At 37.3% G+C, this 16,589-nt stretch overlaps 1 protein-coding gene across 4 annotated transcripts in view; it reads left to right on the plus strand.

Annotated features, from left to right (window-relative positions):
* The window catches only part of grid2 (glutamate receptor, ionotropic, delta 2), a 319,512-nt gene that overhangs the window by 263,774 nt on the left and 39,149 nt on the right, over positions 1-16,589 (plus strand). For all 4 annotated transcript variants that reach the window (XR_008909529.1, XR_008909530.1, XM_056773228.1 and 1 more), the window contains exon 12: positions 15,155-15,293. Coding sequence is in view for 2 of the 4 variants with exons in the window: in XM_056773228.1 (XP_056629206.1) it covers positions 15,155-15,293 (139 nt within the window). In the remaining 2 variants the exon portion in view is untranslated. The remainder of the gene's footprint in view (positions 1-15,154; positions 15,294-16,589) is intronic.

A 16,589-nucleotide genomic window follows, 5' to 3' on the forward strand; every position in this document is an offset into this window, starting at 1 on the left:
CTTAATCCATGCTATATGTCTATATAACAAGTTACATAGACCAGGAGGTACAGTAATTGCAGTCAGGGGAGTCACTTACACTTTCACTTTGCTAGCAACATAACACATCCTTCAACTTACTCCACACCATCTTAAATTCAAATGCATCTTCAAGAAACAGACAAGTGCCGGTGTGTGGATTTGGTATATTGGTGTGGTAATTGCTAGGTTCTCGACGCTTTGAGTTTAGTGAAGCGCTGTTAGGGTTAAATGGTGTTTGAGGTGTGCGAATGAGTCATAGTCTGTGTAGCATAATAAACACATGTAAGAATGGTCTGTGGCAGTACGGTTCCCCTTGCGTTAGAGGAAGTGAGAGATTCACATTGATGGAAAGAGCTTATATGAAGTTTGCAGTTTTCAAACTCAATTTTGTCCCCACCACTTGTTGGAAGAAATAAAAAATGCGGAGTGTCTATTTACTGTGCAAGTAGCCAGCTTTGTAAGCAGAGGTTTTATATAAACTCCGCCCATCAGTTTCAGATTGGAATAGACAAAATGTAAGAAAGGAACAAGAAAGACGACTCCTCCAGTGGCGTAGAGCGTACAGCATATGTTACCTACTTCATGTCGTCGTAGGTTCAAAACCGCTGTTTGCTGAACCTTTTCTATATCAGATATCAGATTGTAAAGGTATATATTTTTTATAAAATGATGAAGATATTTGAAAATAGCTGTTCAAGTCATACATGTACCAAACATCTTGCGCTGAATTGCACTTTGGTGCTATATATTTGTCTTTATTGTTCTCGACATGCGGTTGCTATTGTCTCTTGCAAGATTAATTACATTTTGATTCTTGATCGAAAACTCCAATAAATGGAAAAAGTAACAACTTTGTAGCTTTTAATGAGTTCAAAAACAAAATATAGAAAGTGTGTTGTATAATTGTAGCCTATATAAATAAGTCAAAATAAGATTTTCCCCATGTTTACTTGAATGTTTGTCCTTATTAGCAGAGGGTTACCAAACGTCTCAATCCTTGACCCATCGACAGGTAATCTGTGTCAAACAACAATTTTTTTTACATTTGACCGGTTACAGACACTGGTTGTGTCTAAGTATGCATTTCTTTACATTTGCTGGTATTCTGTTTTAAACGCATTACAAAAATAAAGGAGTCAACTCCAGGAGTGAAAAGCATCCCAGTTGGCTACCACATGAAAGTTGAAAAAGTGTTAAGAATGTGCGGCTTAGAAAAATCTAATATGCAAGATTTGTATTATTTTAATGACTAGGTTATTTGTTCATTGTATCAATTTGCAATCTCACATTTTCAGGCAGTCTTACCGCATCATAAGTTTAGACCTCAGATATATATGTTTTCATAAACCATGAATTATTCACTGTACTTTATTTTAGTAGAAAGTGTACACCATTGGCATAAACTTGCTCTTGATAAATTCTGTCACATCAGCACTGTGTGACTAAGTGAATTAGATCCAAACACCATCCAGGAAGATTGGAAATGGTCAGTGACAGCTGGCCTTTCTGGATAGATAATTTATCTGTCAATCATCTAGGCAATTATAGCAGCATTCACTCAAAAGTGAGCGCGTATAGAGTCTGAATGACTTGAGGCAACTTTTGATGTTACATCTGCACCTCCCTCTGAAAGGATTGAGGAGTCCAGATCAGCAGGAGGAGAGCGCTAGTCTTTGTTTCATTCACGCTCCGCTTCACACGGCTAGTCTCTGGCCCGGCACTCGCACGAGAGGCTGGGTCTGTTTTCTGTAACCTTGGCCTTCTCAGTTCATAATTCATTCTGCCCAGCCAGAACATGAATGACACAAATGACTCATCATAATGAAATAATCAGACGCTCTAAATGAAAAGCCTTTTGGAATTAATTCATGAGGCTCTGCATTCTCTGCCCTCCGGTTTCTGATTAAATAAAATGAGAAAAATTGACAGTGACAACGAGTGGATTAAATATTAACCACACACCGACAGACAGTGTGGGTTTAACTGGTGTCAGTTAGCTTGTTGATTTTCATGGGCCTTTTAGTGGCCATAACACCAATGAAAGCGTTGCTAGAATTTTATATTATAGTGTCCAGAATAATTCACCTGTCCACAAGAGAGGAAACCGTTTGTAGTGCGTGTACACACTTTGGTGTATGCTAGCAAGCTAATGGGCCATCAGGGTGTTACATAATTAATTATGCAGTTTTTTTTACAGTCAAAAATCAGTGTTTTCAGTGTTTAAATGTGTTAGCTGTATGTTTCTGGTTATTATTACTTATTTAAAACAACCCAACTGCAGTTTGTTTCATGATTGGAATGCACAGTAAAAAAACTTTCTTTTTAATTTCATATCATATCATTATTTTTTAGTTTACACATGTTTTTATTTATTTATACACACACAATAAGTCAAAGGTCAAGGGTCGCTCTCTCATTCTTTTTTCCCCACATTATTAATATTGGTAAACTCCTCAACACTGCTATGGAATGACAAAGTATATAACGAAGATGTGACTATAAAAATGCAAAACTGTTTGCCTCTTTAGGCTAGTAGCCACTCTTTGTCTATGATTTATAATAAATATAACACAAAATAACACAATCTCTAATCATTTATTCACCTTCTTGTTTTTTTCTGTAGAAAATAAAAGATGTTGTGTCCATACAGTGGAGGTCAGTGGAAGCCAGTGTAGTTTGGTTACCAAAATATCTTCTTTTGTGTTCTGGAGAAGAAAGAATTCATGAGAAAATCATGAAATAAAACAAATTTTAGGTGAACTTTCCCTTTATGGTCTCGTCTTGGGTTGGGTTGCTTTTAAAAAAGTACACACTGTATGAAAAAGATCAAGATGCTCGGGTAAGTAGATGAATGTGGCAAGCACAGTATTTACCCTCTTCAGTGCTACACATTTTAATGGAACGGAAGGAAGCCACTATTCATAGGACTTTTCCCCAGTTTATATTAATGTCCAGCACCTGCATTAGATGTTTTAATGGACAATGACAGGTGGTCGTTTTGATGCCATTGATCGCCGTGGGGAACTGCAGCATCATTTGCCAAAGGTACACTCAATCATAGATTTGTAAAACGACAGCAGATGATGTTAAGAGAGGCAGAGGTGAGCTCAGAGTGAAGGCTACCCGGTCTATAAGCAATATCATGGTTTATATAGGGTTTGTATAAATCACAGGCCAGAGGAGAGTTTAAGCTTAGCTTTTATGTGTCCCCATGTAATGCTGTGAAAATTCAGAAACAGACCAATGCAAGTGAAAAGTATCTGCTGAATCCAGTCATTTTCCTCCGCTTAAAAGGTTTTGCTGAAGTCATAAAAATGTGAAAGAAAATTATTTTTGTCGATGTTTGTGTTCAGATAGGTTTTTTATTATTATAGTAAGTAGGCAACTTCTGAAGTAATGCTAAAATCATCCACTTAGACTCAGATCTCAGTTTTGCTAGACTGTTGATGAAAAATAAGAAGAGGAGCGTTTGTCCGTAATGCGATTCAAAGTCAATGGTCTCAACTGGCGATGCTCCAGATGACTAGTCTCACAGATGTGCGTCGAATCACTCTAGATGATCTGTTCGGTTGTAGGCATGCATAATGTATGGCATCTTTTTCCTGAGTACCCACTACACGGAAGGAGACCTCTCTCTGGGCACACTCGCTTGTTTTCTATGCATTTCAATATCCACTTGGGTCAAGTATATATTTAGGATGCCCATTGTGTGGGGAAAAGTGTAAATAGTCTGAATGCATCTGCGTCTTCACACTGTGGTGGTGACACTCTGTTTTGTCTCTAGTCTGCTGTGCGTTTGTCAAACTTATCCATTTGCATCTGATAATATGCTTTTACTTTTTAGCTTCAATATCCAAACCATTTAATGATAGAATTATATTGTTTAATCATGCAATAAAATAAAATCATATTATTTATAGAAAATGTTCTCAATTTCTTTCAAGTTTTGTTGAGGTGACACCACACCTGTGGTATTCAGATGAGTGAGTCATTGCATACACGTGTTCTCTTTGGTCTGATGTGTATAAATAGTAATTATAATGGTCATTGTCTTTGCCAGCTAGGGTACTAAATTAGAATCTGCGGTAGGGGCCTGAAATATATAATTCATTAGATCTCAGGCGATAGACTTACATTGTAACCGATTTAGATATTCTGTAGTATAACGCTCCCGACAGCTTGCACAGGTTAGCGGGTCAGCCGTGTTTTTATAAACACCAGTTTCTAGACGAGAGCAAGGTCATACTGGGACTTGTCTTAACTTTGAAATGCAGTAAACATCTCGTTTAATTAGATCCTTTACCGACTAAAGCTTCACACACACACACACACATGCACCCATGTTACAGCATGTACAGTATGGTGAACGCTCATGATGTGCGTCTGAAAGATGTTTTCTGTCAACAGAATTTGAAAAAGATGTCACGATGTACTCCTACATGTAAAGACATTTAATCAAACTGTGTGCGCATACGGATAACAGAGGTTCATATGGGATTACAGATGGATTACTTGACAATATGTGCAGCGGATTCGAATCGACAATTTAAAGGCAGGCTTCTCTGTGGGAAGTGACATTAGCATAGTTTCCAACTGAAGAGTTGTCATGCTACGGAATCAGTTTTAAAGCTTTATATTCCGTTTTACAACATATCTTTCAGGAGACCTGAGTGGGTGGGATGGGATTTCTCCTTGTGTGTGTGTCTAGGATGAACATTATCTCAGTGTGGCCCATTCCAATATCTTGTAATATCCTGCCTAAAAGCAATTATTGGAGAGTGTAAATTTAAATCTAATGGACTCTGTCTGTAATATTCAACTGCTCGGCTGGTGAAACAATGATTTAAGTGTTACCTCTGGAAAGGCAAGGCTAATACGTTTTCTGTGAATGTATTCTTGTTGCTTATCCTTCAAAGTCCAAGAGTAAATGCGACTGCAGTAAATTATGCGCATCCAATGCGACGGGGTGCTGGACCAAGAAACACTGAAGAAAACGTGCAAAGCTTTTTATCCTGCACACCTTGAATACCAAACATGAAAAATGAATCACGACTCTGCTGAAAACGATAGCAAAACAAGCCAGCGGAAATCTTTGCATCAGTGTTTACTGAATCTGTCAGAAGCTGCGTTTTGCATATCCTACAGCACAATAGTAATTACAATGCCATTCTGTGACTCATGCAGATTCTTTGGGTTTGTGGGCGCACATACATATTTCATGATCGTGTGTGCATCTGTGCAAATGCATTTATGGCCTTTAGGAAGTATTCGTCAGCATTTAAAGGAAGTGAGATGGAAGGTCTTGACCTTTCTAATGAGAAACAACAAGCTTGCTGCACAGCCTTGGGTCAGGCCATAGCTTTTAGCAGTTCAACTATTGAAGGCGTCGTGCCAAAAAATATTTGGAAACACAAGCTACATGAAAAATATGAATATCGCATTGGTCAATAAAAATAAAATTGACTAAAATGCTGAAGTTAGTGCTTAGGCAAAGTAAGTTAATCTATATAGCACATTTAGTTCACAATGGTTATTTTTAATTGCTTTTCTTTTACAATTCAAATAATCATACAAAAATAATCACAGCAAAAAAAATAAAGAATTTAAAAACCTTTAAAATTAAATATTTTTTCGAATGTAAAGAGTTGAGAATAAAACGATTATACATGAAATACAGTGCAGTCAGTTCGATTCGGACAAAGCACAATGCTCATTCAGTAAATGCACAGCTAAACAGATGAGTTTTGAGTCTTGATTTAAATGTTGATAATGTCTTAGCACTTCTGGAAGCTTTTGACAGCTACAGGTGGCATAGAAGCTAAAAGCGGATTCCCCTTGTTTAGATTGAACCCTTGGTATATCTAACTGACTTGTTCCTAATGATCTAAGAGGTCTGTTGGGTTTATATTCAGTGAGCATTTCTTCAATGTATTTCGCTCCTAGGCCTTTAAGTGATTTATGAAGACCAGTGCAATAATCCACCCTCTTGGTTATAAAGGAATGAACAAGTTTCTCCAAGTCTTGACTGGAAACAAAACATCTAATTCTTGCAATGTTTCTGAGATAGAAGTATGCTGATTTAGTTAGCACTTTAACATGACTACCGAAACTAAGGTCTGACTCCAGAATCACACCAAGATGCTTGACTTGTTTGACCCCTAGAGTCAAGGTATGCATTCATCTTGAGAACTTCATTTTGTTTCCAAATGCAATGACTTCAGTTTTCTCCTTGTTTAACTGAAGAAAGTTTTGGCATATCCAACTGTTAATTTCATCAATGCATTGCCAGAGGGAGTCAATAGGGCTGTAGTCGTGTTGCCATAAGGCTATAGGTAAATCTGGGTGTCATCTTTATAGCTGTGATATGCAATTTGGTTAGTTTTCATTATTTTGACTCAGTGGGAGCACATATGCTGAACACGAGTGGCGCAAGAATTGAGGCTTGTGGGACTCCGCATGTTGTTGACGTCCTCTTGGACTTATGCTCTCCTATACTCACATAATAATCTCTCTCATCTAAGTCCCAGAAAGACCGACCAAGTTTAGTCTAGAAGTATGTTATGATCAACAGCAGCACTGAGATCTCTCACTACCATCACTGAAATTTTGTCCGAATTTAGGTGAAGATCACTTATTATCTTCATTATCTCTGTGCTGGGATGCAGCCGGAAACCAGATTGAAACTTGTTCAGGTATCCATTTGAGTTTAAATAGTTATTCAACTGGTAGTGGTTCAGCTGGTTAAAAACAACCTAAGAATACATCTTGTATAATTTATTTTCGATATGATCCAATGCAGTCACATTTTTCAAAGGGATGGTGCATGCAAAAATAGAATTCTGACATTTAATCACCCTCATGTCATTAAAAACTTGTATATGACTCTTTCTCCTGATGAACAAAAATATATATTTTGAGGAATGTCTCAGTGATTTTGTGTCCGTACAATGAAAGTCAATGGGGACCAGTGGTATTCGGTTGCCAACGTTCTTCAAAATATCTTCTTTTGTGTTCTGCATAGGAATGAAAGTTATCCAGGTTTGAAATGACATGAGGGTAAACTATCTGTCTTCAGTACTTGTATCTGCTTTCTAGTTATACGCTTGGAGAAATAAGCTATCCTCAACTGCTACTTTGAATCAGTCCAAAATGTATGTCCCTGCTCCAATGTGGTATAATATATGACAAGCAGATATGACAAGATAAACTGCTTTGAGCACTTCCTGAGATAGCTGAGTGGATGGGGGAACACCGAGTGCAGTTTGTGTGCAGTTTGGCTCTCCTGATGCATTTATCAGACAACAGTGCATTACCCCTTTCTCACCCCGACATGCATCTTGAACACCTCTGTCCCTTCACAACCCCATGCGTTTCACTTATCACAAAGCCATTTATTCGAATGAGAGTGAAAAGGGAGCATTGAGATGTTGTCACACTGCGAGCTACAGTGAACGCATGTATCATGAAAGGAAAAACATGTTTTCTTTCTTGTCACATTTGTGTCATGTGGAGTGGTCTTCATTTAATCTGGAACATGCAATCGCACTTGCACATTAAACCTGTACTGTGAAGACCAGCATGATTCCTTGCATGATTTATCCAGCAAAACAAAACAATACATTTATAAATTTTAATTAAAACTATAGAGATGTTGCATTCATTTTCATTCGCTTATTTTTTTTTTACTTGAGTTTCATTTTCCATAATCAACATATTTTTTATTAATAGTTTGTATTAATACAGTATGTTTGTATTAATACAATATGTTTCTCTTTAGTTTTCTTTGCTTTTTGTGTTCTGTGATCATCAGTCATCAGGATTTTTCCCCCTCCGATCTCAAATGCATGTTTTCACTTGCTGCATTCCTGCAACCTAGCAACCCCATGAAATCAGTCTGCCACGTCACTATCTGCGACGCTTTTCATGTCGAGGTCAAAGCGACACGTGAAGCTCACGTCAAGTGATGAATTCAAAGCCCTGACGCAAGTTATGCCATGGGGCCTTGAGTTTCTCTCTCTCTCTCTGCCGTTTTCATCATCTACCCCGTGTGTTTGTATTTTTTACACCACATGCCTGAACCCAGCATCCTGCACACTGTGACTAAAGAGATGTGTTTGAAGGTGCACCTCCAGCTTTATTTACTCATATTTTGATTATTTACAGCATTGAAAGTTGCAGACTGGCTGCGCTGTGAGATAGCGGCCATGGAGCCGTGGGGTCGCGCTTCAGATTGTTAAACTGTATGCAAATTGACGGCAATATTTGCCAGCGAACCTCATAATGGGATACTTGATGGCATAAATAAATAGCAGTCATACACACACACACACAAATACGTACACAGCCAAAACTGGCAGGCCTGGCGTTGTGAAAGGGAAATAAAGGTGACTTCGGCTCACAGCTTCGCTCCAGCGAAATGACAAACATGTTTTCCTTAAGTTATTTATCGCCAGAGTGCTCTTGGAAAGAAAGGAAATAAATAAATAAAACTAACAGCACTCATCAGAAGCTACAATCTCCAGCTCTCAAGGTGCAGCAGAGATTTAAGGCTTTACAAGGTAGAAATGTATAAACCTTTGAATGTTCAGCGCCAGTAGTTTCAAAGGACTTGTTTGAAGTTGCTTTAACTGCTGAGAGGCAGCGGATTGAAGAGGTACATTTTAGGTGCCTCTGATGGAGCCTGAGTGGAGTTTTCAAAATAAGAATTTTTAATAACCTTATTTTGCGAACATTTCGCACCAAAGTCAAATTTGCTTTACTGGTATATTTCATTTTTTTATTTACAATGTATAAAACGAAAAGATTTCGGTCTATTATAGTGTATTTGGAACTAAATTTAGAAAAACACTTGCTTAATTTGAGCATTTCCCAAGATTTGCTTGATAAACATTTATAAACAAAAGATTTTTTCAGTCCAAGACAAAATCATGCCGTCGTTGAGCAAGCGTTTTATCTCGAGATGGGCAGGACACTCAAACAAACAGGTTTGTTCAGTTAAAAGAAATAAAACACAAGTATAAAGGCAAGCACTGCATATCCCATCAGTCAAGATGTTTGGACAGAGTCTCCTGACCTTCTGCTTGGTCTCTCTCAGCCTCTCCAGAGAAGTGAGTTGACAAGTCGTGTGTGTGCACTCACCCTCAGCTATATTTACGAGGCTTCTAACAGTCTTGAAGGGCTCTTCGCTGTGTTTCATGTTGGCTTGTGTCACTTGGGAATCCACTTAATTCAGAGTGTCCTGGCTGTTCTAGGATTTGGTGTCCCGGCGCACCCAGAAGAAGAATTATTTGACACATTGAACATCTATCTTGAACCTGTTCGCGTACAGGGGCTGTTAAGGCTGAAGCATGTAATTTCTGTGCCATGAGTGTCACCCATCAGAATTACAAAAATAATGAACGTTGTCAAACAGATTTCACCAATCACTTCTCCTGTATGCTGTTGGTCGAACAAATAGATGCTCTAGGTCTGTTACTCTGATGTTGGTAGAATCAACCTACAAAATGTCCCACATGTTGTAGTCTGTGTATGTTAAGTTGAATAGGAGAAAGTATAAAAAATGCGCACAGTTATTTTTTATGCAATGTGTTGGTATTCATAGCTTTCATTCTGCCATTTGACTTCCTATAGAGTGATGACATCTTAGTTTTGTGAGGGGGAGGGGTGGAGTAAGCCGTTGGTTTCAATTTGTCCCCTCACCAGTAGATGCCGCAAAATTTCATACACTGGAACTTTATTTACATCTTTATTATTTACCCTTATTATATTCTCCTCAATTTTATTCTAGTTTGTTTTTTAGATTTGTTTTTTATCCTTTTTTTATTTTTGTTTCATCTTTGTATGTGGGTCAAAGACGTTAATATGTCCGCATCAAAAGAAATTTACAAAAGTGATTTTATGTCCATAGAAAGCTCATTAAATTTAAGTAAAATGTCTACTTTGGTTTTGTCAACTAAAGTTTTTGGATAATAAAATGTCACAACTTGGTTGAAATAATTTTACATTGTCATTCAGTGTAACACAATATTTATTAACAAAATCAAACAAAATGCTTATTCTGATTTGTACATATTAAAATAGATAAATAAGAAGTGAACATATATCATTTTATTGTTTTAAAAAAGTAAAACATTCTTATTGACAAATAGGCAAAACCTATAGGATAGTGCCAAAAATATATAGATTTTTTAAATACAACGAATCGCCACGGTGGGCAGTGGGCTGGGTGGGCTGTCGTGGCCTAATGTTTAGAGACTCAAAAAAATACCAATAAAAACAATAAATAATATCATAAGTGTAATATTTCTATAAATTGTTGAATAAAAAAAAAAAGTTGTCTGTTTAATTTAATTGCATTCTAGTTTTTCTGAGCAAAAATATATATAATTTTTTCTCTGAGTTACAGAAAACGCCCACTAAAATTTCATTCAGTGTTACAATCTTATCAGGCATATTTACAACAAAAAAATTCATGACATATTTAAGACTAATAACTAATTAGTAATACCAAATGCTAATTAAAGTGTAATGTGAGGCCAAGTATGGTGTTTGTAGGGATTGTAGGTGGGGGAAGTGAATTATCACCGCTCTCCTTCACCATCAATACCAGTGGTTGAGGTGAGACCCTTGAGCAAGACACCACACCCCCCAACTGCTCCCCAGGCGCCGCAGCAACGGCTGCTCACTGCTCTTGAGTGTGTGTTTATGGTGTATGTGTTACTCACTGCTGTGTTTGTGCACTTTGATGGGTTAAATGCAGAACACATATTCTGAGTATGGAACACCATACTTGACCTCACATCACACTCACTTTCACTTTAATTGGCATTTGGTTTGAAAATAATTAGTCTTTAAATATATTAAAAAAATGTTGTTGTAAATACACCTGATAATTTTTTTTACACTGAATGACATTTTAGTGGCCGTTTTCTGTGAAAAATGTATATTTATTTTTTTGCACAGAAAAACAAAAATGGAATTAAATTAAACTTTTTCTTTTCTTTTTTTTGAATAGCAACAATTCAAAGCAGTATTACACATTATTATATTAATTATCGTTTTTATTGGTATTCTTCTTTTTTTCACCTCAGACACTAGAAAAATGTTCCTCTATTTAAAGCTTTTTGTCTCCCTGACACACATTTTCTCTCTCTCTCTATCGGCTCACAGTGAGGGGTAGGGAGAAATGTGTAGCCCCTGGCCTGCTGCTGAATCAAAAGCAAGCAGTGAGAAACCTGCTGGAAACGGGGCTTGCTGATTTGATGTGCATGGCAGGACGGCTTTGAACCCCAGTTGCTGGGTGTGCAGATAAAAGCTACATTACCATCCTGCTCATTTTCTAAAGATCAACATCCTGCAGCCATAGAGAATGGCATGCAATCAGCCTTTGCTAAAGACCTGCCATGCCACAATTTTATATACATTGCCAGTCATATCTCATAACAGAACCCCATTCACTAGCAGCCATACCTCCTACCAGTACTCTGCTTACCAGAAGTCACAATCCTTACCAGTATCTTTCCCATAAATGGTGTATGACTGATGAGAAGCTACACTTTCCTATAGGACCTGAATGATCAGATGCAATTTCCCAACCAGTTTACTGAACTTTTTGATTCAAAAGTACAACATGTTTGATACAACATTTGATTTTAATATTTCATCAGTAAATGCCAAAATTAACACAAACTAAGCTTAATACTGTAAATGTTGTAGATGTTTTGTTCATACTTAGATCATGTTAGCTAATGCATTAACTAATGTAAACAAATACAACCTTATTATAAAGTGTTCATGTACTGTACTGTATCTCTGTGTCTGGTGAATTGATGGAACTGGGTAATTGACATTTTGCGTTATGGACATGACATAAAAATGCATAAAAATTTTGTTACGATTATATTGAATCATCTGTTTGTACTTTATTGATCCCTTCTTGATAGAGTCTAAACAACAAACAAATGTAAGTCTATGAAAAAAATATATATTTAAAAAAGGGAAATAAACATGTTATGGATGTGACAAAAAAGGATGCGTTTTTTGGGAGACGACAAACTTTGTAGGATTTCTGTAAAATAAAATGCACAATCCTGAAGCATTAATTCCCCATAAAGAGTTGGGATATCTCTTTATAGAACAAAAAATAGTTACTTTGTATTAATTTATGAGGAATATGTAGCGTTTTGGATGTGACAATCCTGATAATGGCGCTCACTATGATAAATCAGGCACTAAAAATAAAACAAATGCTTCACAAATTTGAAGAGAGATCTCACATGGGTTTTTGAGCAACCAAATGTTAAAATCTGTGCTGTTACCATGTTACAAACCGCATAAATAAATTTGTGGAAAGGTTGACAATTTAACAGAATTGCACAACTGTTAAACACACACATTAAGGTTTTATTGCATCCTGGTTTAAATTCTCCATCCTTTGAATAGCACAGATGTACTTGTTGATGACAAGTTGCTTTGCCCTTTTGTAATTTAAAGAGTTACACTCAAACCTTCCTAAGCCTCAGTAACCACCACGAAGAGAGACTCACTTTTGGAGTTGTTCAGAATCTTTCTGACGCACCGGTGACTCAGGATTTAGTTGACTTTACCAGCATACCTGTACTATTTCAGCATGAAAGCTTTTAATTAATCTTTGCTATAACCCAATAAGCAGTACAGTATTTTGACACATGCATTGTCATCTGGGCAGTTTAACATTTCTCGTGTATTCATGCAAATCTGTGTTGTTTATAAGTTTCCATCCTGATTGTATTCATTGCAGTGATAATAGGTTTAAAAATGTAACTCCAAATGTCTAGTTCAGCTGCTCTGTAGCGGTGTTTTCTTATTTGGAAGAAGAGTTTTGTCAGAAGGAGTCTGCAGGAGCTTTGTAAGTTTGTGCTTAATAATTTATTTCTGTTGTTTAGCTAGAAAACAGTTAAATTCTTTGCTCTTTGTATTAATAGCATTTGTCATGTGTTACTGTCCTGTAGCAGTTTCTATTTGAGCCATGTTGTTTATGTATTAAAATGGCATCAATGATGCTGGACTGCCTTGCTTTTGGATGTGCTGGTGTTTAAACTCATCTCAACGTTAATCGAGAGCTCTTATAGATGTCGATTTTTTTTCATTTTGTATGCTTTTGTATAAAGATAATTAGTCAGTGTTTCAGCCTTGTTTTAATTGGAACCTAAACAACCAGAGATGTTATTATTCAGAAATATATTTAAAACATTAGGGGCATATTATGAACTTTTCAGCCTGACTCATAAATTACTTTATCGTTTAGACAACAGTCAAACTTAAGGTTTATATAATACGTTTTTAACAGTAGAACATTGTGATTGCAACTCGGTGGTCGGGGGTTTGATTCCCAGGGAATACAAATATACTTGAGTGCACTGCAAGTCATTTTGGATAGAAACTTCTGCATTTAGGAGTTAGTTTGTTTGTTATTCTTTGTAAGATGTATCTTAAAATTGCCCTTTTTGTAGTGACATGCCCCCAGTTATAATGGTTGCATTGTCCCCAAAAAAAGAAGGACAAAAGCTTCCTGCAGTTTGGAAAGATGCTGCTTTACATGACAACACATGGTCAGCTGAAGAAGGATTTTCATGGGGATCTACTGGAATTTGCTTAATCCGAGGTCCAAAATCTCTGCGGTTTTAGAGCGAAGAAAACGGAGAACGTTGTACACGTCTTTCATCAGAATGTAAGAACCTAAGAAAGAGGATTAAGAAATGTGTGGGGTAACTTGTCACGGCCTTGTTTGCTGAAATTAAAACCGCACAAAGTTTGTGTAGAGCGGAGAGTACACAGCCTGTGGGACGTATGTGCGTGAGTCATCTAAAAACTTTCTTTAATAAGACAGCTCATCTCGGCGGACCCCTGCAGATATGGAGTTGTCAGATACCTTATTGAGTGCTGAAATGCTTGGCACTTACAATGCGAGACTGCAGTGATATGGGAAGCCACGAGGATAGATGGGACTAATTTTTAACGGTTTTCAGTATAGCTGCGAGCCTAGGATTGTGCCGATCCATCATTGTTGTGGTGTGCGGCGCTTTTAAGAAAAAGCTGCTTGTTGTTTGAGGCTGTGGATTTAGCAGGGCTCTGAAACGCAGAATAAACAGGAGCGTTTGTGCTCTGACAGTGGTGACGGGGGAAATGTTGATGTTAAAATGTTGACATTATAAATGATGGCTGTTTTTTATGCCTCTAAATTTTTTCCATCATTACCGTCTGTTCTGGATTTTGCAACCCCCACCTTCACTGATTCTCCTACGCTAAATACTTTCATGTTTTTGGTTTGCATTTTTTATAGCAAGTATATCGATGATTTACTCGATTTGTCTTAAATGGTTATTTCACCTTTAAAATGAAAATTATATCATTATTTACACACTTCATACCTGTATGACTTTCTTTCTTCTGCAGAACACAAAGGAAATATTTAAAAAAATGTTGATAACAGAAAACCATTAGTCCCCATCGACTTGCATTGGTTTAGTGTCCAATAGAAGTCAATGGGGACCAACGGTTTTTGGTTGCCAACATTTTTCTAAATATGTTATTTTGTGTTCTGCTGAAGAAAGAAAATCAAGCAGTTTTAAAATGACAACAAGGCGAGTCAATTATTCCTTAAACGGGGCAAGAAGGGTTATTGAATAATAATAGTATTCTTAAGTACTTTTAATAAAAGGCTCAACACCCTTAAAACAGAATACATGTTTACTTTACCAATTAACCTCAATTTTATTTGATTTATTCATTTGAAACTTTTATGTGTAAAATAAATTAAATTCGAGATCTGTTCCTTAAACTCAAAATTATTTTGCTGAAAATAAACCCCATAATATGATGCACAGTTTTTCTTGGAGAGTAATTTAAGATCAGCATAATAAATGAGATAACCATAATATCATATCCTCTAAATACTCAATTAGAAGTAACATACAAAATCTACTTTCAAGCCTGTTGGATTGTCATGCAATGTTTCCTTTAAGCTGCACCACATTCCAAGTGTCAAAGATAAAGCTGTATTTTAAATATTTAAATGTCTTTGGATTGTAACAAAAAAGAAAATGAAGCACAAAACTCTTTTAACATTCACTCTTTTCTCTTATTCCCCCTCTAGGCGGCGAGGTGCCCTACACGACTCTGGCCACGAGGATGATGATGGGTTTCTGGTGGCTGTTCGCTCTGATCGTCATCTCCTCCTACACTGCAAATCTGGCCGCATTTCTCACCATCTCCCGCATCGAAAACTCCATTCAGTGAGTGCGCTGCACGCGTTCATTTCAAATGTCACTCTTTATGTATCTTCAACACTGTAATCATCCCTCCGATAACAAAACAACACTGAAGATGCAGTTTTCCATCTTCATCTGGGTTAAATAGGTTGTTGTGCTTGTGGATTTAAACGTCCCTAAAAGCTCTGAATTTCTGGCAGCATTGATTAGGGAGGAGAATTCATTGAAAAGCATTCATCAAACAAAATCAAGAACGAATCAGTTGATTGAATCAATTATACTCAAAGACACGGTGGCGGCCCACGCAGCCAGTGTGTAAATAAATACGCGCGGGTTTCACTCCTGCTTCAGTTACGCTGCGTGTGAAACTACTCTCGGGGGCACGCAAACACCCCGTTTTAATTTCCTGTTGCACAAATTAGATCTTTCATTCCGGTGAGAATGACGTCAGACGTCCATGCACCGGTGATTCATTTAACCTGCATGCATGACCGCACTGGGAACTCAACACGCACATACCCACAGGCAAACTTGTTCAAACCCTATTTGTTTACTGCCTTTTCCCCTCCCACTCTGCGATCGAGCCAATTGCATTCCGTCCATTGGTCGTATCAGATGTGTAAAGTTAGCATGTTTACAACTATGAAATTATTGGGTGGATCTGATGCATCGATAGCCAGCGGTGACGGAGTTAATTGTGCTTGATCCATTCTTGGATGTCACTGCCACGTAGGCGGCGCGCGCGGGACGGTTACCAAGGGAGAGAGCGTTTCTTTTTTCAAGATATCAATTTGTTTATTTTTCGTCGCATTAGATTATCATTAATGAGCTCGCGCTTAGATCGCTTGATTCTAGATCTGTGCACCTAATTAGGATTTCCATAAATTTAAATGTATTATCTTTTAATGTGTAGATGATGGCAGGGTCATTACAGAAATAATTACAGCCTAAACTCCGCACCCAGGGGTCTGTTATGTTTAAAAGCAGCGGATGTAGAGCATCACTCAGGAAGAGCTGAAAGATTTATGAGACTGAGGTGGAGGAAGACGGGTTTGAACACGTTGAGTTTGCGATTACACAGTTTTGACTTGAGATAGAAGTTAAGATTGCTTGATAGATTTCTAGCTGTCAGCGCGGTCTGTTTACTATCATATTCTTTAGCGGCCTCGCACATTTATACAAGACTATTGAAAGAGTATGTTAATGTTCAACTGCTGATTATATTGACTTGATCTTAACCCGCTGTTAATTAAATCAAGGCAACATCAACTTATCGACAACTCTCACTTACCCAGCATAGATCTTTACCTGCTCTGTCCA

Source organism: Triplophysa dalaica, chromosome 18 (genome assembly GCF_015846415.1).
Source record: "Triplophysa dalaica isolate WHDGS20190420 chromosome 18, ASM1584641v1, whole genome shotgun sequence".
Lineage (NCBI taxonomy): Eukaryota > Metazoa > Chordata > Actinopteri > Cypriniformes > Nemacheilidae > Triplophysa > Triplophysa dalaica.